This window comes from Nothoprocta perdicaria, unplaced genomic scaffold (assembly GCF_003342845.1).
Source record: "Nothoprocta perdicaria isolate Ctin4 unplaced genomic scaffold, notPer1 scaffold_80, whole genome shotgun sequence".
NCBI classification, from domain to species: Eukaryota; Metazoa; Chordata; class Aves; order Tinamiformes; family Tinamidae; genus Nothoprocta; species Nothoprocta perdicaria.
The window spans coordinates 2296972-2322656 of NW_020456088.1; the positions used below are offsets into that span (position 1 = coordinate 2296972).

Below are 25685 nucleotides of genomic sequence, written 5' to 3' on the forward strand. Positions count from 1 at the left end.
TTTCTGTTCTGTGAGTATAGTACTCCTTTATGAGTTATTCTTTGCTTCAACGGGTGATTTACTTGGACAAAGTTTCCAGGCTCATGTTGCTGGAGATAGAAGATGGAAGGAGATAATCTTGCATCCATATTTCTGACCTTCTTTCCCCTTAAATTAAGAGCTTCAGTTTTTCCCCAAGGAGAGCAGCAGCAAACACCAGACACTGTATGCAATGTCCAAAATAAAACCATAGAGGGAGATAGAATGAGGCAAAAAAGAAATTAAAGGGGAAAAGAATTGGCAGTGACTGCTTGGCTGAGAGCGCTGGTGTACTGCAAATGGAGACCCTGACCATCCTCAGTGCCAACACAGTGCTCAGTTGCCTCTGATTATGGCTGCATGCAGGACCAGCTAGAAGTATGTGGACTCTGCGTGCTCTTTGTCTAGGTCACCACCTTTTGCTTTCACGTGTCCATTTTCAGAGCTCCTGTTGGCATTTTCACAGGACCTAGTGAAAAGAAAAAGAGTTAAAAAGCAGACAGAGAGCCATTCTGACTTGACACAAGCCTTGTCCAGCAAGCCTGGGGAAGGACATGTGGTATTCAAGCAACTTTCTTCCCATTCATCACAACAGACAGCCTCCAAAAGGAGTAAGGTGCAATGCAGCCGCATTTTGTGGGGATCAGGAACCTAGGGGATAGGTGATGTATAAAGCTGGAGGGCACGGCTACAATATTGGCACAGGAGGGTGACAACGTAAGTCCTGAGGAGACAATGGAACAATGAGAGTGTGGGGCCTTGCTGGAGTAGACCCATTCGTGGGCTAGAAGGAAGCAATGACCACTGTGGGTCTGAGACAGTCCCTTTGGGTTTGATTACAGAGGCAAATGACCAGAGCAATGATTGCAGGAGAGCTTCACATCAGCATGCTTGTTGAAGCAAAACCCGCATTTACTTGGTACCTTGGTGCACCCCAACAACGCACCTGTGCTGGGGAGCAGCCGCCGAGGTGTCATCTACGAGGTCCATGCCGCGGGTCTCGTGCAGCAGGAAGCATAGCAGCCCCGCCAGGACAGGGACGCTGCCAAAGATGGCCATGGGCACGGAGTGATGGTAGCGCGCGAGCAGGCGGATCAGCGGGGCGATGATCCCCGCTACCCGCGCTGACATGGAGCACAGCCCCACGCCGGTCTGCCTGCAGGGAGAGGTGATAGGGAGCACAAGCCAGGCCTCGGCCTGCCAGGCCCATCTGTGAAACTGCCCTGTGGCCTCCTTCACCTCGCCCTGATAAAGCTCCAACTACTGGGGCATGAAGGGCCCCGTTAGTGCACTGAGGCAGAGTCATGACAGGGATCTGCTTCAAGGATACCACATTCATGCTCCCACTGCTGAGGCCAGGGTCATCCCGCCGCAGGGAGGGCAGCGGGGAGAAATCTCACCTGACCACGGTGGGGAACAGCTCTGCTGTGTACACGTAGGAGGTGGAGAAGGAGGCCGAGGTGGCAAACTTCCCGATGATGGCCAGAACAGTGATCACCACGGGCAGATCTGAGAGGAGAAGAGGTGGCTACTGTGGCTTGGGGACCTAGCACCACTCAAAACGCGAGTGAGGGCTGCAATGGGCCACAACTGCACACCACACAGGGAGCCATCGCCTCTAACCAGAGCCTGAACCTGGACCAAAGGACATCTCCAGTCTGAGAATCACCTTCACGGCACTTTGCATTCATTTCACCACTCTAGACATCAGTCTGCCCAAAGGGAAACCCTTTCCCAATGGGTGGACGAATGTCCTCTCCTGTCTCCATACAGCTGGCAAGGGGAGAGCTGGCCGGTCCAGGAAGGTCCCCTTGACAGGTGAAACTGGCATGGGCCATCACTGTCCATACAGCACTATCAGAAAGGAAGCAATCCAGAGGACTAGCAGCAAACAAGCCTATTTAGAACCAAAGTCAGGAAATACCTCTGGGAATCACACAGAGAGGGAAGGGCTGCCTTCCATCACAGGGCAACACCTTGACAGACTTCCCCAGTGGAGCAGAAGTTCCATCCCTAAGGCTTCCACAGTGATCTCCGACAAGCAGTAGAAGAGTGCTTCAATGGGATGAGGAATTCCAGCTGCTTGCACAGGAGCAGTATGAGATGAGCTACACGCTCCCCTTTCCAGCAGGCAGGCAGAACAGGAGGAATCACACTGATGTGAAGACACGACCACAGATCTGACATCTTTGGAGCCGGAGCAGGTTCTGGCAAGGTCACCAGCCTTTTTAGAGAGATTTCTAGGCATACAAGAGCCAGAGAGCCACTTCCAATTGATTTTCCAAGCAAATCTGCCACTTAAGCTATTGGAAATGATTCCCTGTGCATCCTTTCTGAGAAAATACCTTCTAGGCAACTAGCAAGGAGAACCCAGATTTCCTAGAGCACCTATGTTGAGGTGGGCAGTTTAATAACAACCACTTCCAATACTGATTCTGCAGCAAGGATTTTGGAAAGCCTGAAACTCGAGTGAGTCACTCATCAACCCCAGTTCTTTGGGAGGGGTTCAGCTGGAAATATGGTGGCAGTGACTCCTCAAAGCATCATGGATATGCAGGGCAGGCAAAGAAACAGAGGACGGGATCATCTCTTTTTCCTGCTCTCCTAAAGAAGGGAACCTTACTAGCCTTTTAATGCCTTGTCTTCTACGTGGAGAAGACAGTGTGCAATGGGCCCTGTGGCCAAAGGCAGGTAGCTGTTGACAGGCCAAGCACAGCTCTGAATGAGAAGAAAGTCATGCTGAAAAGAAGACAGCACATTGGGAATGCATCTCCTTGTGACTTCGGCTATAGAAGCATCCCAAACCCTGAGAGAGAGTGTGGGACAGCAGCCAGCCAGACTGGGAGAATGGAACTGGATCAGGAAGAGCCAGGGCTCTGCAGCTCCCTTCCCCAGAGGCTGTGCTCCTGGAACAGGAAGAGTTTGTTCACCTTCAGGGATGCCAGTGATGATCAGACACACCAGACCACTCAGCAGCAGGAGAAAACCCTGGCATTTCTTCCTCCCAAACCACTGTAGCAGCAAGATACAAGACGCTCGAGCTGGGATTTCCACTGCTCCAAATGCAAGCTGTGTCAGGTAGATGTCCAATCCAAAGTTTGTCACATTCAGACTGATCCCATAGTAGGCAAGGCTATTGGCAAACCTGAGGAATGAGCAGAGTGACACTAACACATATATTGTCCATGAGCGAACACAGTATTGATCTCCACTGATGACATATTGACCATGCTCAGAATTTGCATGGGGCAAAAAATCACCTCAAGACCAAGGGATATCAAAAGCTGGAAATACACCAACCTTTCTCACAAACCCCACAGCACCCTGAAGAATCAAAGTCTCCCCAGGCCCACAGATGGTGGATCTAGTCCAGCCTGAGTGGCAGAAAGGTGGTAGAAGTAGAAATATACATGCACATGAACCCAGAAGCACCAAATGAGTTTACAGTTCTCATCAGTCCCCAATCCCATCCTCACTTCACCTAACAGTCAGGAAAGGGAGGTCTAGGGGACGTCTTACCAGGCGCATAACATGATTAATGTCACCTTGCAGAGGTGCTTCTTCCGGAAGAGATCCATAGTACTTCCAGGCTTGGTCTGTACCTCAGGCTTCAACTTCAAAATGCAGAAAGACACAGTCAGAACAGAGAAAATAAACTCTTTTTTTTTTTTTTTTTTTTTTTTGCTGACATCAAAGAAATATTCTCCCCAAGATTCGCTGGGATCATGAAACCTGGACCTTTACTTTCCTGGACCTTTACTGACACAGCTTAAGCATGCTGCATTTGGGAAACCAAGTGTGTGTGAAAGTTTCTCAGTAAAACAAGCAGTGCCCCCTGCCACTGGTGATACCTGCTCAAGGAGCCCTGGTGGGATGGTGCGCTTGTTCATGGATGCTGCCTTCTGAAGGATCTTCTTAGCTTCTTCTACTCTACCTTTTGTCATCAGCCACCGAGCTGATTCTGGTAGGACCCTGCCAAGGAGGTGAAATCAGGAGATGCCACTACAGCCTGTGGAGCTAGCTCAGCTGAGTTGGCTGGCCTCACAGCCCAGTTCCCTGTGACCACTTCCAGCAAGTGACTGAGGAATCACTTGTGACTGAGGAATCCATACACCTCTTCAGGCCAGGCTTGCCAGGCCTAACTTGAGGCCATAAAGTCCACATCTGAGTACATGAGCCAAAGCAGCTTCTGGTCTCAGTGGTCAGTGCCCCAAGAAGGTGAGCTGGTCTCAGCAGAAGCTCCTCCAGCATCTACACTATATTAGGGCAGACCAAAGATGGTCTTAATCTGCTGCCTCCTGCCTGCCATGTTTCACACCCACTGTTACCAAGTCTGCAAGGAGCTCTCTGCCATTCTCCCACTTACCAGAAGTAGAAGAAAAGGGCAAATATAGGTACAGATCCTGCAATCTGTAACAGTCTCCAGTTGCGGATACCGTAACTCAAGCCAGCCAAAATCATCTGTCCGATGGCAAAACAACAGTGAGAAACAAGCACTGCGTGGGGCCGGTAGGAGACACCAACCCATTCCATAGCTGAAAAGAACAAAGATTTAGGGCCATCAGTGCGAATGTTTTCTCCTGATCCAAACAATGTGCTTCCCTTGGAAAGAACTCTCTCCAAGAGCCATTGGGGTTTCTCCCTGCAATGATAACCTGAGCTAAAGCATTAAAAGGTGCTCACATTGCCTCCACCTGGGCATTGCAATGGGAGAAAAACTCTCTGTCTCACTCTGCGCTCTGAAGAAGCAGAAGCACCAAAGGGCAGTTCAAAGAAAGCCCTGTCCTCACCTTATGCATCATCACCTCCTGAGTAAATCCACCCCAGGAGCTACTGAGGTGTATCGTGGTGACTGTCCTGCTCATGTCCCTTGGGAAATCTCAGTCATTGCATGCTCAGTGAGGGGTTTTGGAGGTACCTCACCAGCTTGAGGTCAGGCCTCTCAGAGGTGACTCAAGGTTTCCCATAATTCTCCAAGTCCTGTTTCACGGGATACTTCAGTGCCACAAAGTACATACAAAGTACATTGAAAAATGTCAATAAAACTTTCTCATTGCTGCATATTTCAGCTGAAAGAGTCCTTCAGACTTTTCAGTGACAAGAAACAGAATGACAAAACAGCAGTGAACTGCAAGTAGCAAGATTGCAGTTTGAACACCATTTGAAATGTCTTCACAAAATACGGAATCAGTTGACAATGAGCCCTGCACCCAGAAACCATCTGTACATATCCCAGTCAAGGGCTGAGAGCAGCCCTTGAGAGCACCTACTTAGCTCTCCTGTTTGAAACCTAGGGCCTTTTTCTCACTGAGATGAGGTCCCCCTACATCCAGCTTCCCGTCACTTTTACAGTGTTGTCTTCCCTAATTTGCCTTTCTTGCATGAGGAGAAACAGGCCCACTACAGAGCTGTTGAGTTGGGAGAGAGCTTCGCAATACATGCAAAACAAGATTTTATGCCCCTTTTTCTACTGCCTTTTAAGAGGCCACATCTCTCTGCTTCAGAGCAAGGACATCTTACTCACCTAAAGCCAATATTGTCATGGTGATCCCCGACATGGAAGCCCCCACGACACACCTGAAGGCCATGTACACGTAGAAATGGGGCACAAAGGCAATTCCAACACCAAATAAGCCCTGGATGAGCATGGAGATTAGAATAACAGGCCGACGACCGATTCTGTGGAGGAAGAGAAAAGACAGATGGCATCTTCAGAGATCCCGTATGTGTGGTAAAGAGACCAGTGGGATACACACTGAAGTGTCCCATGGAGCAGGTTTCATGCCCATAGCATGAACACATTTGGAGCTCTTGTCTGGTTCACCTCTGGGTGCTGGGCAATAACTCCAGGCTGTTGTATCTACTCACCTGTCACTTAAGGGTCCAAAGATCATGGCTCCCAGGAGAAGCCCCAGCATGTAAATGGCTTGGGAGATGTCATTCAGGTCCTTCTTGTCACACACAAGGTCAAACTGGAGGAAGGAAACACAACTACTTTTGCTCTGAGCCCCTTTCTCCAAAACTGGGTTGCAAAGATCTGACCCCCAAAGGACCCGCCTCCATCAAGAGCATGAACAGCACATGTCGGCGGTAGGACCCAGACTAAGGGTACTTTTGTCCATCTCCTCACCATAGAGCCCTTCTTCTCAGTGCAAAGACCTGCAGGAGTCCTCTCCAGAGCAGGTTCCTCTGACAGAGACTTATGACTGAGAAGTTTTGTTCTAAGTGATATCTCAGGAGAAGATTCTCAGCACCTTCCCTCTGTCCCTAAGTCCAGATGTTGAGAGTGGTGGGCAGGGGTGAGAGGAGGAGGTCAGGAGAGGAGTGTCCTTTTTTCGGAAGGTTTCCCAAGTTTGTGGCTGTGGTCACCCTTCCAGCCACTCCACCCAGCATTGCTCTACGGAGGGTTTTTGCAAGCAATGCTCAGGGCATCAAGAAAGGATCTTTAAATGTGCGTCTCCTGACATGTCAGAAAGCTTATTGCCTCAAAAAAGGCAGTGATTATTTCTTTCCCCATACCTTCTTTAGAAATACCAACACTGTTTGCTCCCTGACATTTCCTCCTTTCTCCCTTTCACTGCAAAGAGAAATGCAAAGGGAAGAGGGAAAGGACGGGGTTATTTTATTGCCCTTAAAAGCCAGGGGCACAGTTTAAAAATGCAGTTCCTTACTGTAGACTCATTTTGTGACTCTGCTTTTTCGAGTCAGACTCATGGGTCCATAAGCAACAGTAAATGGCAACACACAGTGGGACTCTACAGAGCATTTCAGCAGAGACACAGGCTGTACCTGTGGTACGTGGAGCCCCACCTGGGCAGACTTTAGCTGACTTTGACCTCATGTTTTCCTTCCAGCAGCAGCAAAGTCAGTGCAGGGTATGAAACATGCCCAAATTGCTGGAGGGCGCAGTCAGGCCTCCTGGTTTTCCCATCTCTTCTAAGACCAGCATGACTTGGCAGCCAGTTTGGGGATGTTTGCAGCAAGCTGCTCCCACAGCAGGAGATGCCGTTGTCCTGTTCCAAACGATAAGCTGCTGCATGTGCAGCTGAGTCCTACCAGTCCAAGCTCTGATGCCAGCCTGTGATAACAGTGTGGCCTCCAGGAACTCACTGGTATCTGTCTGTGCTGCAGTCACACAAACTTGCAGCTTCTTTAGGTGCAACAGCATCTTTAGATTTGGAAATTCACCTAGAAACAGATGGCTACTGTTCATCCTCCTAGAGAAGCTCCTGACTTGGAGGTAAAATGGTTTCCAGAGACCACAGAAGCACCTGGAAATGATGAATGTTGGAGTTTCTTGTGAAGTTCTAGGTCAGAGGAAGGTATCCATGAGAAAGGGCTGGAGTTGGCAGTGGGGAAAGAGAAGGGAGGAAGGAGGAAGGGAGAGAGCAGAGCAGAGGTCCTGCAGTGTTGCATCAGGGAGCCTCTAGAAGCAGTTCTTTGTCAAATGTGGTAGCTCCACACAAAGTGAGGAGCAATGAGGAAGCCAGGCTGTTTGAGCCAGCCCTGAGCTTAAGTCACTACATGAAGTGATGAAGATACTGAGGTGGTCATGGCACAGCTGCACACCTTGACAGCGCCCAACACTGCACAGGAGCACAAACCAAGCACTGCCCCCCTGCCCTCGGGTGTCTGAAGCACCAAGTGTTGCACAGGGACAGACAAGCTGGGACGATACCTCCAAGCTGCTGAGTGGCAGCTGGAGCAGGGGCACCAAAGGGTCCAGCGTGCAGACCACACACTGAACTCAACAGTTAGGAGCTGTCGAGCTACTGTGGAGCTGCTGGGCACATATGTCACGGCCTGCCCACACATAGTCTCCTGAGGACCACCCCTGGACCCTGATGGATGTCCAGGTGGACCTTGGCTCTGGTAGAGCTAAGATCCCCAAAACATTTTTGACATAGATCTCCACCTGCTCACACCACAAATGCCAGTGGTATGGACTACGCTACAGGACAGCGTGGCTCTTTGGGTAGCCTATGGCGTCCACCTCCCCAGATCATCAGAAGGCAATTACAGACCTCAGTCAGCAGGGATGGTGTTTGTGTGGACGGGTACACCCAGCCGTTGCTGCACTTCTGCGTGGCGTTGAGGCCATACGCCACGATGGAGTCGAGGTCGCGGTCCACAGGGGAGTACATGGAGCACTGCTCGTACGCCCCGCTCGCACCCCGCGGCACCGTGAGGTTCAGCAGCTCGTCCTCGGTCAGGTTGGGACCGACCGCCCGGATCCAGCTGGTGTTGCAGTAATGGGGCACATCCACCAACATGAAGACTTGGCCAAGCATGTGGAAAGCAGTCAAAGGGACTGGGAGGGAGAGCAGCACTACCAGCCATTTCTGAAATCGCCCAAACTCCCCCAGAGCATTTAAAATATCTCCAAAGGCAAACATGGTGACAACTCCCATGGTCAGGCTGTACTGGAACGCGTTGCTTAAATGAACAGAAATGTTCCAAATGCAAAATTAATGTTTAAGCTGTGTGAATGTTTAAACTAAACCTCTAATCAGATGTGATAAAAAGTGCACTTCTATCAGCGTATCTTCCATCAGCCCAATCAACAACCTGCTGGCATCCTCTGGGATGCACTTTGCCTCTTGTAACTCCCTTCCCATTCCCAGGGCAAGAGCAAAGGTGCCAGAGCACTGCAGCTCGCAGGGGCATCATGAGGACACTGCGTCTTGTCTCAGCCTGGCCAATCTCCTCCAGCCTCCCCAAGGCAGCCAAGCTGCAACACTTGATGCCTTCGTCAGAGACGGGAGGCTCTGAACAACCGAGGGATGACCTGGACCCAGGCTGTGGGGTTGCACCCAGGCACCAGAGGAGTGAGCAGGTGACTGTGCTGAGGGAAGTGGTTCAGGAGCCTGGAGCTAGGTCCCTGCTTTTCTGCAGCCTCCTGCTTTGGTCCCCATCAGGTCCCCATGGTGCTCAGAGCTGTTGCTTGCAGCCCAAAATCTGCCTTTAGGCTCCTCCCGGGTGATGGCCTCACATGGAGCAGATTCCACTCTTGTCTGCTGCTCATCATCTCAAACCCAAATCCAAACATCTGGACTGTGGGGCTGATCCCACCTCAGGGTCAAGATGGATCATTAGAGGCTGAGCACCAGGGACTGAAGTGGTAGAGACAGGGTGCAGGATGTACTGTCATCTCAGCAGACCTTCTGCTCTTTGTGCTGCTCATGGGTCAACTCTTACTCTCTGCTCCATCAAAACCCACCAGCTACTCCCTGGGTTTTTTATTCCATATGCATCCACACCCTTGAGATCTGCACCAAAGCACTTCCCCAGGAGATCAGGAGTCCATACGAGTGACTGGGACAGCACAAGCCAAAGGGAAATTCACCACAAGGCACCTCATGCTCTGCATGCCATTGCTGTTGGGCCAACCCAAAGCCACCACCTCGCAGTTCACGCACTTCCCCAGGCCTGTGCAGGAGGGCACGCTGCACGCTTAGGGGGCTAGCGGTCATCAGGAGAGCAGGGACTCTGTGATGGACACTGGCACTTAAAGGCAGGCTCACAGTTGTGGATGCACCATGGGGATCTAGCTGCTTCCTCTTCATGGAGCTTCCTGGACGTGTGACACAGGGGCTGCTGTCAGCTCTTCTTCAGCCTCCTCTTATCACGCAGAGGGGAGAGCTGTGCCCTGCAGATCTACATGCATCTACAGGGAGGTCTTGCCCATAGCTGAAAGAGGCTGGTCCTGTAGCAGCTGCCCGGCTGTAACAGCCCAGCGCCCATCAGGACATGGTACTGGTGTCATTTTCCGAAGCAAAATGCAGCATCTCTTTTTGTGATGATATCCACACTCAGGTCTCTATTAGCACCTTGGAAGAGACATGGATTCACGTTCCGGGACATCCCTACTGCCCAAGAAACTAACCAAGGAGAGCCAAAGACAGAGCTGGGGACATCTGAGGAATGGAGGGATGGCAAAGCCAGGGCTGGTCTTGCTCCCTAAGGCAAGAAGGCACGAGGCAAGGAGAGGTGAAGCAGCACTTGCTGCAAGAGGGGCTCCAGAGGGGGCAAATAAATAGCACAGCCCTGATGTCAGTGACCGTGGCTGCCTGCACGGCAGCCCCAACTCCTGGCCATGGGCCTGCAGGTATCGGGAGCCCAGGCCCTGCCCCTTGACAAGAGGCCGTTGCCCTCTCCTTCTTCCCAACCTCGCATCGGGAAGGCCCTGGGCCAGCAATCGGAGCAAAGCTCATAGAAAGGGACCTGTTGGACGACAGCTAAGAGATGAGAAGCAGCACAATGATGCTCTCCTGACTCTTATCCATCACAGCCAGTGCTAAAGTCCAGTGACTTGCTCCAAAAGGAGACTCATTTGAGTCATCTGAAAGAGTGGAAGGAAGTGAATTCCAGCCAAGGGAGAGAGATGATCCTTTAAGCCAAAACACTTCTTGATGTCTGCCCACATGGGTAGCTTTCTTGGACATCCCAACCCTAGTAGAGATGAAGCAGTGTCCTGCACGTGCTGTTCTGGTTGGCACTTTTAATACCAAGATGAAAGGTGGGACATAGAGTTGGCGTTTCCACATTTCCAGGAATGGGAAGAACACCTGGGGCAGGGACGAAAGGAGCAAGGGAAGGAATGTCCATGCCTTGCTGGAGGTTTCCAACAGGAGAGGAAGAAGCAGCAATGGTAAATCAGGACAAACTCACATCAGCAAGAAGCCAGAGAGGTCCTCTTGAGGACATGATAATCCCACAGGAAAATCCTCATCTCCAGGCAGGCCTGGCAGGACCTTGGGACACCCCAGCCTGCAGAACACCATTTCCCACAGCACAAACCCATTGGAAAGCCAAGGATGCTACAAACCTGAGTGACCAGCGTCTCCTCATGGTGTGCAGGGTACACCCAGCCGTTGCTGCACTTCTGCGTGGCGTTGAGGCCGTAGGCCACGATGGAGTCGAGGTCGCGGTCCACAGGGGAGTACATGGAGCACTGCTCGTACGCCCCGCTCGCACCCCGCGGCACCGTGAGGTTCAGCAGCTCGTCCTCGGTCAGGTTGGGACCGACCGCCCGGATCCAGCTGGTGTCGCAGTGATGGGGCACATCCGGGACCATAAAGAGCTGGCAAAACTGGTGGAAAGACAGGCTGAAGCATGGAAGGGAGCTGAGCACCATCAGCCATTTCTGAAACGGTCCGAAACCACCAGCCGCTTTCAAAAGCTCCCCAGTGCCTGACATGGTCACCTCGGCTGGAGCACCACAGCGCTGGGAGAGACTTTTCTGGGGGCTGGAATTAATATTTAAACCCAAGATAAGCTTTGCAGACGTAGGCAGCCTCAGCAAATACGTGATTTTTTGTTAGGATAGACTTAATGCCTAATGTTTTACCCATCATAAGTACAATGTGTGATATATTAATCATCTCCAAACCACCTACAGAGAGTCTGCTATTGGATAGGGTGGAAAGAGACTTCTGCCACTAGGTGATACTAATTTGGGAAAAATAACCACTTTCAAAGAATTTGCTGGAGCTGCTGAAGTGCTGAAACAACTGCCTGTCCCTGTCAGCTCCACTCTTTGGGCAAGAAAGGTTCAAAGGGGGATGCTACAAGCCCATGGAGCGCGATGCAGAGCTGGAGAACATCTAGGGGAATAAATAGGGTGATGTAATGGAGGAGCAGAGCCCATCCCAGAGCTCGGAACAGCCTGGCACCTCTCTGGGATCACAGGAGGACTATAAGGCACTTGTGAAAGGCCGCAACAAAGAAACAACGTGCAAATGATTGGAAATGGGAATGTGGTTTAATTCTCTCGGGCTTCCTAAACGTGGCTTGGTCATAACCTCTCTGAAATCCCTCCTGAATCCTGGCTAAATCATATTCACACGAACTTGACAGCTTGAACAAACAAGACTTCAATAAATTGGGTAACAGAAGACAAACATCAGGAAAAATCAAACCCAGAAAGGCCCAGAAAGGCCTTGAGCAGGAAAGTAACCAACAGGTTAGTTTTAATTCTCAGGTAACATCTCCCTTCATTTTCTCAAGTTTCGTTACTTCTTGGAAGGCAAGAAACACCAAGGGTTGTGAAGGAGAATGGAAGACTTTGGGTTTCCTCCAAATCTGCTCTTCAGAAAGGAGGCTTTGCAAGAGGCAGCCAAACCATCACTGCTGCTTGCAAAGAGGCACAGCAGAAGTCAGCCTTCCTCTTTCTTCTGCATGATCCTACACACCAAATTTTGCAGTCAAGCCAACATCTGCCAGCCAAGGTTGCTGTTAAAGGCTGACCAAAACTTGGGAAAAGGTGTGCAGATGCTTACTTTACTTAACTGACAAATTGCATCATATTCCATGACAGCTCTGACAAGGTAACAGCTCAACACAAGGTCATGGAAGAGTTTTGGGGCTTGTGATAAGTTTATTGACAGTCTGCCAAGAGCCCTGTCACCCACACGCTCAAACAAGATCTTGTGGTTCCCACAGCCCAACATCTGACTGCTGGCACAAATATCACACAGACACTACTGCTGTTTACCAAGATAGGTGGCCCAGCTACAGTGAAAAGCCACCAAGATAACGTGCTACATGGATACGCTTTGGCTCTGCCTCTTATCTTCAACGTACTTGTGGAATAAAATAAAGTGAAACCTTGCAGGGCCCCCAGATAAGATCTAAGGCATAAAAAGGATTAGTATTGGAGAAATAAGAGGGAGTAAGGGAGCATTTGATGCTCCTCCACATGTTCTCCCAGCACAAACCATCTCACTTGCATGGCAGCCTGTGATGTTCCCAGAAAAGGGAATTGCTTGGTAGCTTCTACAGAATGGAAGATTTTTTTCTATCAAGAGACAAACCCTTGAGGATGGTCCAAAATACCCCACTCATCCACAGCTCTACAAATCCCCCTCTTCCATGGGGGCTGTTTGGAGCACAAGTAAGCTGGGTGGTGCAGATGTCATTTGGACTAGGGCCTAGGCCCCCTGCCCAAGAGACACCACCAAATTCAGCATCACTAAAACAACACAAGACAACGGACAATTTGTTCTTTATTGATTAAAAATTAGAGACATGCAGTAAAATACAAAGTCCAAAAAGGAGAAAAAAAAAGCCTGAATATTTTACATCTTTCGTTATAATCTACAATACACCGAAGCCGTGAAGAGGATCCTTTCTCATGAACAGAGCATTGTCCTTAAAGCAGGAACGAACTTAAAAAATACCATCTGCTTCCAGGTACAGACCAGAACCTTGCATGTCACCACCCCCAAATTCTTAACAACGCCGGAAAAGAATCACGAACAGCATTGGCACTTACTGGAACACCACCAGAAAAAAGTTGTCTAGCACTGTAATACCCCAAGCAGAAAATTCGGATCACTACCCAAAGCACCTGGAGATCTATAGAGTAAATAACATCATCTTCTCCCTTACTTATTTTCTTCATTTAAAGAGCTAAACAGCATTGGGTTAGTGTGAACTCGGGCTCTCCAGGTCCTGGCTTGGCGAAGAGGGAAATAACAAATAGGCACTCTGTTGTCTCATCTGAGCCATTTGAGTCCTACATCTCCTTGTACCAGCGCACAGAAGACCCGTGGGGTCCTCGGCGCAAGCAGGTAGGAGGAGGAATAATACTGCAACAAGACTAACTGGTCTCTGCATCCTAAGAGTCTCCAACACCTCCCTGTTCATCCTTGGGCAACATGAAAAGGTAGACTCTAGCCTGCTCTTCCTAAGCCAAGCAGAAGTGCCAGAGCTGTCACACACACACATGGCCAAACGTGGCCAGCGCCAGCTCCTGACAACTGACACCTCTCCCTTCCTCACCCTTGAGAGCTGCTGCTCAGCACTCGGGGCTGCTCTTCCTCCCAGACCCTCCTCTTCCTCTCCTTCCCTTCGCGCTCCTAGCGACGGGGTCGTGACCGGTTGGCAGTGCCCACTGGGACCTCCCCAATAGTCAACTAGAAGCTAAAGAAACAAGGATGGTAGAAAAAAGAACATGCACAATATCCAGGAAGCTTCCACAGCTGCCCATAGAGAAAAAAATATAAATATAGACTGTTCATAAGAAGACTTTGAAATAAAAAAAGTCCTAATTGAACCAGTCATCCCGTTTTAACACTCCGTTTCTGCATTGTTTGTGGCTGATGGAAACCAAACCCGTTTCCATCTGTGTGTTAAATTACAGGCTTAACAATTTCCATGTAGAAAACATCTCAGAGCCAAGAGCAATTACAAAGGCCAACTGTGAAACAGTAGGAAAAAAAATAATAATCAACACCATTTATTATTCACATATTGCATTACAAGTGTCTCTTATCAAACGCAAAGTATAATTTATATTATTCATGTAGAAATTCAAATGAAACACCACATAGAAACAACACCTAGACATGAGTGACATGGTTGCAGTGACATCCTGATCAAAACGTTGAGGCTTGGATCGTGGAGAGGTGGCCAACCCAAGCAAGTAGTGCAGGAGGGACAGTCGGGAGCTCGCTTGCCTAGGGTAGCGCTCTACCGGCAGCTCTTTATTGCTGTAAAACACAACAGGGAGGGTTCCACGGGTACCACTTTGCAGAAGACTTGCAAATACATCAGGGAGGATTCGCRCAGCCAGGCCTCACAGGCTGGGCTTCAAGAACGTTTGGTAGGGCATGTTTTCCAAACGCTGAGTGACACAGAATTCCTCTCCCTCCGACCATCGGTAGCTTATGGATCATCTGGAAGATCCGTTTCCAGACAGCAACGCCTCGTTCTTCTGCTCTAACAACAGACTACATCTAAGGATGCAGAATGAAAGACATGTTTTGAGGAAGGACTGCTTAATGTAAATTAAAAGGTTCAGCCCTCATGCCATCCCCTGGCACTCATGTGGAGAGAACCAAAGTGATAAAAAAAATAAAATAAAATTAAGGCAGTTTACAAAGGAAAGCTGACTTCTAACACCTCAAAGTCTAGGAACTTCTCAAAAACACAAACACAAGGGAAGTATGCTCTCCCTTCTGTGGGTTAAGACTTGACTTGCTTTCTCAGGAGCAAGCATTCAAACCAGTAGAGTTTTTTGTTTTTTGTTTTTTAAATACAACTGAAGAGAAGCAGATATCTCAGTACTCCAGGTGACCCAAATAACATGTACACATTGGTGTTTCAAATGGAAGGGAAGTGGGTGAAGAACAAAAAAAAGATCTGTTCAGTATTAAAACTTGTGCAAAAATAGCAAGTGAGAAAAAAAAAATGAAACCACATGTAAGCAAACATTTAGGCAAGATCATCAGAGCAGTGGAACCCCCTGCTTCGTACTCAGTAGTATTTTTCTTTAAAGTAAGGCAATAATAAAATGAACATGCAGGCGATGATGCGTTGGATCTGCATGTCTGAGATGACAGATACAAAAACATGAGAGTTGTTTACAAAAGGTGTAAACGCCATCGGTAATTTCAGGAAGGTTTTGTGATCCTATTAAGGAAACAATGTTAAAGCTTCTAGGAAGGGGGCTGTAGTTCAATTCTTTGGCAGTAGTGGTTTTTTTTAGGCTAACAGAAGCATTACGAATATGCACATGTGGGTTCTCAGTTGGGAAACGTCTCCTGGGACCATTGTTTAGCTGATGCTGAGCTGTGCAAATCCTATAAGTTTGCCATCATCAGGAATATCCGAGCCTTCCACACCAGATGCCTGTAACACAATAAATAGAGATCAAATAGCAACATCCATGATGCATCCTCTGACACGCACGATTTTATGCACAGGAGAGGGAGCAGTTACAGGACAGCTTTGTACTGTGCTTTGTACTCAGCAGGTGGCAGTATCCAAAGTTAAAATCGTGGTTTTATTATTATTTTTTAGCTAGGAAGGGCTGGGACTGAAGTTTTGCCAATGTCTGCTCCAACTAGGGCTACGTGCACTATCCTGGGTGAAGCAAAAACTCTCCTTACCCACAGAAATGGTCAGAACTGGCACACATTTTTTACCTGCCAACAAACCAGTTAAACCTTTGCTTTGCCACTGCAATTGGCACTCGGTTTCACTGCATCTGAAGGATTCATCTGCTGCTGTCACTCAGCATCCTGCTTTCCTTCCACCTCCTCTCAAAGACAAGGTATCCAGACCCTCCCCATCTCTTCCTCCAACAAAGCGTTCAGTGGAATTTCCCTCTCCACTTACCTGCCCTGAAGCAATGCTACTCTTTGGGGGCAAGCAAGCCCTCCAAGCACAGAAAATGCTTCTGCAACACTTTAATATCTTTATTAGCTAGGATAAGGGAGCATTTGGGTTAACACAGCATCTCACATAGTTATTTAACCCAGGTGCAGCTCAGAGGACACAAGCAAGGAGTCTGCATTGCCTAATGTGAGAAGACCAGTGGGGACCTTCGGGAAAGAAGGGAGGATTCATAGTGCATACATTAGATGCCTACAGTCGACCTTATAGGCATCTATATGCAGTGTTTTATTTGCACAAGTGACAACTTGCTCAATTAGGGAACAGGAATAAATACCAGTTTGAAAGTGACGGATCTGTTTGCTTGGGGCTCTTCCACAATTTTCTGCAAATTAGCTGCAACTGAAATCACACACACACAAAAAACGGGCAAACATTAGGACAGGCTAGAGAAAAACATCCCAAACTCATTAAGGCCTCTTTCTACTACTCAACAGATTTAGAACATTTAAAAATACAGAGCTAAGGGGAAAAAAAAAAAGTTTGGATCTCAATTAGATTTAAAGTCTGCTTAATTTAAACATTTATACTGAAAATGCTGTCACTTGTTACTACAGTTCCTTTCCAAAGGTATTCATGTTTTCCTGGAAGTGGTGGGATTAGTATTAACAAATGGCCCAACTGCACCTGGAAATAGCACCAGCAGCATCCCCAGATGTTGGGGCCAGTATCTAAGGAACAGTTTTGTTTGCTCTAAGGAAAATACACAGGCAGTGTTGACAGCTTAAAAGTCTCACCTGCTGCCTAAAAGGATGCATTTGGTTAGCAAACTTGCTATTCATCTAGTTATTCAAACGTGCTTGCAGTGCAGCAACATGGGCTGCTGCCTTAGGCCAACTACATCACACGTCCAGCACAATTCCTTCCTCAGCCCTACCAGTGTGTGCAAACACTTAAAATAAAAAGCCTGGCTGATTCCAGTCCCAGACCTCTCTTGCGCAGAACCTGTAAGCACTACAGGCTTGTGCAGTAATTTGGCACTGTATTTATGTCAGATGAGGTCAATTTAACTAATATTCTCAGATGGGAAAAGTTAAGGATTTCAGCTCAGGGTGAAGACATAACATGTTGATTTGGCTTCATTTTGTATTACAAGGAAGGTTTTCTTCTTAATGTTTCCAAACAGATAATATTCATGTGGACTGGGGGGCCCAAATGTACTGGTACAGAACTGCCACGGGAATTAACAGCAGTTTTGTAGAGCCATTGAGGTGGAGAATCAAGGCCACAATGAACTGTCCTAGTACCCACAGATCAGGTCATTTAAACATGCAAAAGTGACTAAAATGGTTGGGGAAGAAAATAAAAACAGGCAATTACCTATTACCAGATCTCTGCCATCCACAAGACCTGCCGAAATGAGCTCTTGAGATACACCATCAGCAGTATCTGTTGGGGAGAAACACAAGAGCCAGTCACTGCATAATAGAAAATTGCCCAACTCATTATGGTAACGCACAGAAACCCAAGCCTGTATCAACCAAACAGCAAGAATGTTATGTTTATATGACACAGATACTAGGGAGTAGACTGGGTGCATCTTTCTTTTCAAACTTTCTTTTTCTAATACTGAAAATAAAAATGTCTCTACTGAGCTTAAAAAAATAGTATTGAATATTCACAAGACAGAAAGGAATCAGGTCTGTAATTGCACTATCTACAAGTACCTGGGCTACTCTCTACTTTGCATGGGCAGAGTCTTTAGCTTTCTCAAAGACTTCACGGGCTACCTGTTGTAGGTCAGATATCTAACGTAAGATCCAAGCTTGCCCATCTTCTCAGCAATGTAAGATGGACACCATTTGTGTTAGCTACTGTGTGGCACTTCAGCGATCCTATGGAGAAGCAGGCTGTCCAGGTACAGGGCAGCAGCCCAACAGAAAGCAGTATCTGCATTGAGAGGTCCTTCAGTTGTTCATCTTTGAGTTACCCTTGTTTTCATGACAGGACAAAAGCCAAAGAGGGCAAGGGGGGAGACCCCTATGTACTCTGTTCCTCTCTATGTCTTTGCTTAAAGCACTGCAGAGAGACAGCTTGGAACTGTGTGTCAAAGTGAGCTGGAATTCATCCAAGGGCTGTACCTCAGCTAAAGCCATGGCATTTTTACAAAAGAGGCCCCTTAATGCTCCAAGCACTCACAAACAGCCAGACCTAATGCAAGGTCTGGAAACTCCTGCCAAGGCCTTTAGGAAGCGAGTGCACACCCTGTGCACAAACCCCCTTACAGTGTTTCCATGCACACCCTTGCACAACAACAAATGAACGAATCCGCCTTCACCAAAGCCACCTTCCCCCTCTGGCATCCCCCACCAGCTCACCTCTCCCTGGGGTGAATTCAAAACGAATATCGTTGAGTTCTTTTTTCGAATTCCTGGGGAAAAAAAAAAAAGAAATCTTATATAGAAGACGCTGTTCCATTTCACTGATTATTGACCCAACGAAAGTGCTGCCACTGAAGAGTCAGCAGGTGAGAACTGTATTCTCTACACGCTTCCCCCTCAATAACCAAAAACCTTCTGACCTGGGTTTGTGCCTAGAAGCAAGGTTCTCCTTAACAGTTTGACTGCCAACCTGAGCAGGCTGAAGCTTACACGATGGCCACCTCTGGTTTAAGGCCACATCATTCCACTGCCTCTTAACTCACAGTGGTCACAGTTTATCCTTGGAGCACATCCTTTGGAAGAAGGAAGTACCAACTCACTCTGTAGATGCATTACATAGCAGACATTCCATAACTGTTTTGGAATGACTAGGAAATGATGAACCCAGCCCAATGCCTATCAACAACCCATCTCAAAGGAGATGAGAGGTAGATTCCTTAAATCAGAAAGGTCATCATGTATAATGATGGTAGAGACGACTTGCCATCCTTTCTCTCCATATTCCTCAGGACTGTGTCTCCTTACCTTAACCTTAGTACAAGGCTGATGGGAACCTTCGTATCTTCTTGTACCGAGGCTGCAGCAGGGGCAGGTGGGGCCTGCAATAGTATTACATTGTTTTAAAGCCAGTTTATATTCCCTTTCTCTAGTCAGTCTTAAAACTAAAGATAACCTTGAGCAACTAACTATAAACACAAAATATCACAGAAGTTTCACACATCATTGAAATTATGAGAAGACAGACTGATATTCAAACTGGTGAACTTTATCCTTGAACTGTAATTAATCAGGTAGTCCTCTCTGAACTATTTTTTAAGAGAAAAAGCATTTGATTTTGAGATATGCCACACCAGGACACCAGAAGAGGTGTTAAGTATAAAGAGACTGCTTGTTTTGCCTCACAAACTAAGGTTTTGGGGAACACGCTGCAGTTTCAAGACATCCCATGTTTTAATCCTTTCCCTAAAGATCTGTTTTTTGGAAATCTCATAAAAATGCGAAGAGTATCTAAGAAAGAAATTAACCAGTAGATTAGCATAAATCCTTAATAATTTTGATGAAACCAAAGGCTCTTTTTGAGAAGAGCTAGTAGTGATTTCATAGATATCTGTTTTCCCATCTAATTTACTTCTGATTAATTACTAGCACCTGCAGTCAAAGTATTTTGTATCATTTTCAGCAGGAGATTTCTAGTAAGAAAGGTTGAAGAGGTTTCCACCTTTAGAGTGTTTGTGATGCTTTCAGGAACAGGCTAATTGCTAATCACAATCCCCCCACAAAAAAAAGTTTGGTCACTTTTCCACTGTACAAGTCATTTATACTACACATGCTGATTCTGAGGTTTCAAAATTGTAGAAATTAGGCAGACTAGGGTGATGATTTCAGCCTGAAAAGCGTAACAACTGATTTTAAAACATCATCTGGATCACTTTTTTTTTTTTTTTTTAATGAGAGAAAATTTAAGCTCTTTATTTCATCTGTTGCTGCTCTTGTGCTAATCATTCAGCTCAGGGCTACCGACCACAGTCGTGTTTAATTTAAAGCTCAAAGCATTGCCAGGTCAGTGAAAACAAACCCAGAGATCTGCAAAGACAGTAATCCACCAAACTATAAGAACTAGAGGAAAGCTGTGAAGAGCATCACACTGACCCCAGAGGTCTGGAGTTCACCTTAGGACAAATACCAGCAAATAAGGTTGCAGGCACCAGTGACAGGATACCCTACTAAAGCAAATCAACACCTTTCCAACACTTCCATTGACACCACACTGATATGAAATGAACTGAGTTTACTGCCCTGCACTGCTACTGCTGCTTCAATTGTTGCATAAAATTCAGGGATTAAATCCCTGGCCCTATTTCAAATGGTGTGAAAGGGTTTGATTTAAGCATTAGAGCTAGTTTAAATGTAGCCAAGAACATGTCAGTCCCAAACTCTGCTATTTTTAAGGACTAATGTGTTTTTTAAAATGGTTTTGTTAACAAGAACGTGAGCTGGCTGCAGTGAAGTGATACATATAACTTTATTTAAAATAAAAAATATGCAATGTTTCTAGGAAGGAGTAGCCTCAAGAGTTAATCTTCTGTGCAGCACTGCCAAGCCCCTTGCCCTTGGCCTGCCAATGGATCATGCTAGCTTGGCCCTGTCCAACAGCAACTGCCTCTCCCCACCAAAGTATGAACATTACTGTCTCTTATAAAGAGGTACCATCATTCGTGTGCCTGGCAGACTCTGCAGTGCTGTAGCCAACCGCAAGACATATTCCAAGTATTTCAGTAATTATTTGGTTTGTCTGTTTTTCTCCCTTTAACACAAGTCGGGAGTTCTTTCCTGAATTTGGCAGGCCTGCCTATTTGATCCATACCCTACACTTTGGGAGGACACAGATAATTGGAGAGGGTCTTGTCAAGCTTTTATCTTCACTGTATTTTCCCTCAAGGGTCCAGCCTCCCCTCTCCACCTCCAGACAAGCAGCTTCCCCGGTTTTAGTTCATCTTAGCCCAACAGTTTTAAACAGAGAGATGAAGTGCAAGGTTGAAGACCGGTAGGAAGAGTTTTGATACTGACCTGGGCTGCTGCTGGTGCTGCTGCAGGAGCCTGGCTTGGTGGAGGGACAGCAGCTTGAGGTGGTGCAGGTACCTGGCCTGCTGCCTGAGGTAGTTGAGGTGTCTGTGCTGGAATATTGAGTGAAGGACCTTGGGGTTCAGCTGCTGGGAACAGCTGCAAGCAGAAAGATGTTTTAATGGGAAAAGGAATTTAACAGACTTTAGGCCCAAGCATCTGCTTTCCACAAAGGACCTGTTGGCCAAATAAATCATTTCAGGTGTGCTGCCCAAGGTATTCCCTAGCCTCTCCAAAACACTAAGACTGATCCCAAGTCAGTCTTTAAGGGTTTCAATGTTTCCCCATGCCCAAGGACCCTTCCTGCCCTGAACTATTCCGCTTACTCATCAAGGAAGGACAAGAAACCACTATAACAGCATGACTGTAGATCTTGACTAAAAAATTACATGCTGCAGCTAGCAAGGCTGGATGCACACAGACCATAGCCTAGTTTGGGAGGGTGCTGTGTCCTGCAGCTTCCCCTCTTCCAAAATCTGACTCCTGTTGATATTTCCTGGTAGCCACACAGCCAAACCACAGCATCTGCTTTGATTTGAAAGTCCATGCAGAGGGCAAAGCGCAGCAAATCAAAAAAGTATTTGCTGATAATTTATCTGTTCCCACACAAACGTTAAGAGTCAGAGCACTTTAGCTGTTTAACTGAAATTAACTGCAGTTTATTTAAAATTACAGAACCGGAACTGACTGCAGGCTTATTTGGGATCTCCTTTTAAGATCAATCAACCCTTGGAAGCAGATGAAGTTAGACAAGGACACCCTAAACCTAAAACTAATTTCTATGAGATGACTCTATTCACTTTTCCATACAGAAATGGAAAGGAAACAACTCAGTCTCTGCAAGATAAGCAGCCTCTATCACTGAAACATAAGACATACTATATAGGACAGTGCCAGGGCTGAAGGCAGATTATAAAATGCAATTGAAGCTTTGTTTGCTATCATCTACTATTACCGACTCGCTTCACAGTCACAAGCTTAGTTTCAAACTTGAAAGCTTTTTTTTTTTGCTTTAAACCAAGAAAACAAGCATTTCAAAGATATGCTTTGTTTTTCTAAGGAAAATCAAATGACTCTTGCTTTGTTCAGATTGTTCTTGGGATGGATTATTTTACAACAGACCTTTGCCATGGCAAATAAAGTTGAAAAGATATTCCCTAAAGTTACTCAGAAAGACCTCGGGCATGAAACAGCCAATGATACATCTTCTAGGGAGGTTTTCAAGTAGAGTTTAGCTAGGAATTAGCTTCCAGTTCACACAGTGCTCTTTTTTTCTAAGGCTCATAAATAACATATAATCAATAATAACCCTGTGGCATCAATAATAATCCAATGGCATCAACCATCATTTTGAGAAGCTATTTGCAATTATAACTTACCTCAGAATTCTGTACAGATTCTTTCACTCTGGGAGACTAAAACAAAAGAAAAAAAGTGTCATTTCATGGACAAAAGGGAAAGACACCGACTAGCCACGACTCTTCTATTGCCAGTTCATGCAATAACTTAAGCAGCGCAGATCAGGCCAACTTGTAATGTACTACCCTGAGGCTTCTCAAGAAAGAAAGTGGTCTCAGTCTCATAACAGCAAGCTGCTAAAAGCCCTTGGGACAGGAAGAGAAGGAACAGTGCCTTCGCAGTGACTAAGTACAGATATTGATGGGAAAAAAAAAAAGAAGTCATGCAGCTGGAAAGGTAAAGGAATCCATCCCAAAGCATTAAGTCCTTGCTTGAGGGATAGCAGGCAAGACGGAAAGCAAGGCATTGCTCCTAGAGATAAACAGCAGCTCTGCACATCTGCAGACCACAGCCTCAGTGTTGTTCTTCTGGGCACAAAGCTCCTGTCTAAGCGTAGCTGGACGCCTCAAGGAGTCATTTAAAAGCCTGTCTGAAAGACCACAGCGTGCCAGACAGCACAAGGTAAGCACAGAAACACTGGCTCGTGGTCAACAGCCAACTCAGAAATCAGACGAGCAGATGTAAGGCAAGGAAAAACATGAGCAGACCCAAGGGAAGCAAGACAAACGTTAAAAGATATATACCTCATGAAGGCACAAATACGATGCCTTTGGGTATGTGTTTAAACAAGCTCTAATTTACTTTTGCCCCTGTTAGAGACGATGCAAGGAGCCAGAGAAGTGTGACAACACTGACATGAGTGCGGTGTGCTCAGATTTAGCAATGGGAGATGGACAATGTAAGATTTTTTTCCCTTGCACATACAGCAATTACTCTAAAGTAAATTCAAAACTAAAAATGCAGGGGGGCAAAAAAAGCTCAGTATTCAGACTGCTCTATAAGGGATCAAGTGCTATAGGTACATGGATATTCCTATCTTTTAGTCTTCAGGCTGAAGAAAATGAGTTGAAACCAATGCAGAGAAAAGACATTTGGACTCAAGGATTTGAGTACCCAGATAGAGATATGCAGTTATGTTTAAGGTGTCCAGCCTTATGTCTAAGGTGACCTGGCCCCTATAAAGGCACAGATATCCAAAGATTCGTGTCACATCTGCATTGGGCACCTCTGAAATGGGATTATAAATGTACATCTAAATAACTGAGCTGAGACCTGTTGTTCCAACATTCATCCTTTAATAAGGTGCTACAAGAGCATCTTAACATTTTCTTCAAGGGCTCCTAGATTGCAGGGTAGCCAACAGCACAGGACTAATCTTTATGTGCTTCAGATTTCAGCTGCAAGTGCAAATCCCCTCGATTTCAGCGCCATCCATGAAGATGACAATAGGAGAAAACCTCTCCTGATATTTCCAGACGAAAACATCTCAGTCATCATAAACCCCCTAAGAAACCAGAGAACATCCCAGGTCAAGTGAATTAGCAGTATTTTGAACATGGGAGCAGGTCATTTGAAATTGTGTTCCCAGTTTCACTCAATATTCCTGACTGAGACCATACAAAAGCATTCAAAAGACTTCAATCTTCAGTCTGCTTTCTCTGATTCTGCCTCAAGCTCTTTGGGGAAGGGATCATCAAAACCTATTGCATGCTCTACTTAAAACCCTTGTTTAAAAAAATACTGCAGTTAGAATCATAGAATCATAGAATCATAGAATGTCGAAGGTTGGAAAGGACCTCAGAGGTCATCGAGTCCAACCCCCCTGCTCACGCAGGGTCACCTAGAGCACGTGGCACAGGGCTGCATTCAAGCGGGTTTTAAAGATCTCCAAAGAAGGAGATCTTTAGGAAATAGAAAATAAAGAGACAAAAGGAAAATAGGAAAATAAAGAGACAAATAGGAAAATAAAGAGACAAAAGAGCTGTCATTGAGCTCGAGAACCAACCCTGAGCTGTGAAATTGCTGCTCTGCCTTCCTCGCTTTCTTCATCGAGCTCATCATCGCTCCATTCCCAGCCACCATCTTCAGTCTTATGAAGGCGCCCACTGGAACCGGGGACCCTCCGGACCTACACGGCACGAAAACAGAACGGCCACATAAAGCAATTTCAACAGTCAATATTTTTTTCTCTTTTAAAGGAAAAATAGCAAAAGAGCATCTTCAGTTTGCACTCCATATGACTGTATGTTTGAGGATTTGATTAGGATGTTCAGGCCTACATCTAGATGTTGCTCTTCCATACTGCTCATTGAAAATGTGAATACAAGTATGGAAACCAGCATGACTTTAGCACAAAAGAAAGTCCATGGAATTTTTCAGTACCTTTTTGGATCTCTCAGTGATTGTTGGTGCTCTCTGCAACATCTTCTCTTGCAAAAATTCTTTATTCTGCAAAAGAAAAAAGGCCAAAAATTCACATTGCTGGAAATGCTTTTTGGTTCCTTAAGTGCTTCTGATAATGAAAAACTGTTTGACAAACTATTTCCAATAGTAAGTGTCCAGCATGCCTTTTTTGTTGTTGTTTTTTTGTTTGTTTTTTCACATAACTGGGCTGCAAAAGGAAATGCTCTTTCCTCCTTTGAACTACATTTTACGATGCTTCATTCCAAAGACTTCTTAAGTTAGCGATTGCACTTTTCTTCTGTAAAGTGATACGGAGTTAATAAAAAGTTGCATAATAAAAGTGTATCTGATTTACTGCAGGGCACTGCTGGATGTACGATATCACAGTATTTGATACCTTAATGAGACATTTGGCATTCTTCCATTTGCAGCTACTGCAACACTTGAATCCAGACACTTTTTTGGGAGTGAGGGCAGGATATGGGAACTCCAGCACCAGGTAACAAGGCCCAGGAACTGGAGCAGCCTGAGTTACTGTCGGGGTCAAGAAATGTCCAGCACATGTGATGTAAAGAGAGAAGGCGAATGTGGTGAACACAACAGATTAAATCTTGGGATCCCACTGTGATGCTCTGTTATATATGTATTAAATCCACTCTGTATTTATATGTGCATACAAGCATATTAAAACTAGACTCTCCTGTCTTCAAATTACAGCTGTGAGGCTGGCAGTGGCTAAAGGTTGGAAGCAATTTTACACTTGGTGTTCACCGCCTTGGC

General features: G+C 46.4%; 2 protein-coding genes across 5 annotated transcripts in view; both read right to left on the minus strand.

Moving 5' to 3' along the window:
* Nucleotides 1–250: 250 nt before the first annotated feature.
* LOC112958130 (solute carrier family 22 member 13-like) lies at nucleotides 251–11218 on the minus strand. 3 transcript variants are annotated; one of them, XM_026051939.1, is made up of 10 exons: nucleotides 10847–11218; nucleotides 5887–5990; nucleotides 5543–5697; nucleotides 4385–4553; nucleotides 3870–3990; nucleotides 3538–3632; nucleotides 2949–3163; nucleotides 1419–1527; nucleotides 965–1174; nucleotides 251–487 (listed from the first exon to the last, which is right to left on the minus strand). In XM_026051939.1, exons 1-10 carry the CDS (start codon nucleotides 11216–11218, stop codon nucleotides 391–393), a joined length of 1647 nt encoding a protein of 548 aa, XP_025907724.1. In that variant the 3' UTR covers nucleotides 251–390. The 3 variants fall into 3 exon arrangements, with proteins under 3 accessions (XP_025907724.1, XP_025907723.1, XP_025907725.1); XM_026051938.1 differs by lacking the exon at nucleotides 10847–11218 and adding an exon at nucleotides 8043–8414; XM_026051940.1 differs by lacking the exons at nucleotides 3870–3990; nucleotides 5887–5990.
* A 2037-nt stretch (nucleotides 11219–13255) lies between these two features.
* The window catches only part of OXSR1 (oxidative stress responsive 1), a 71895-nt gene continuing 59465 nt past the window's right edge, over nucleotides 13256–25685 (minus strand). The window contains exons 10-18 of one of the 2 annotated variants that reach the window (XM_026051901.1): nucleotides 24885–24950; nucleotides 24508–24630; nucleotides 22583–22618; nucleotides 21150–21302; nucleotides 19107–19180; nucleotides 18519–18571; nucleotides 17521–17589; nucleotides 16478–16542; nucleotides 13256–15654 (exon numbers count right to left, since the gene is read on the minus strand). In XM_026051901.1, coding sequence (XP_025907686.1) covers nucleotides 15580–15654; nucleotides 16478–16542; nucleotides 17521–17589; nucleotides 18519–18571; nucleotides 19107–19180; nucleotides 21150–21302; nucleotides 22583–22618; nucleotides 24508–24630; nucleotides 24885–24950 — 714 coding nt within the window. In that variant the 3' untranslated portion in view covers nucleotides 13256–15579. The remainder of the gene's footprint in view (nucleotides 15655–16477; nucleotides 16543–17520; nucleotides 17590–18518; nucleotides 18572–19106; nucleotides 19181–21149; nucleotides 21303–22582; nucleotides 22619–24507; nucleotides 24631–24884; nucleotides 24951–25685) is intronic. The other variant, XM_026051900.1, reaches the window with a different exon arrangement.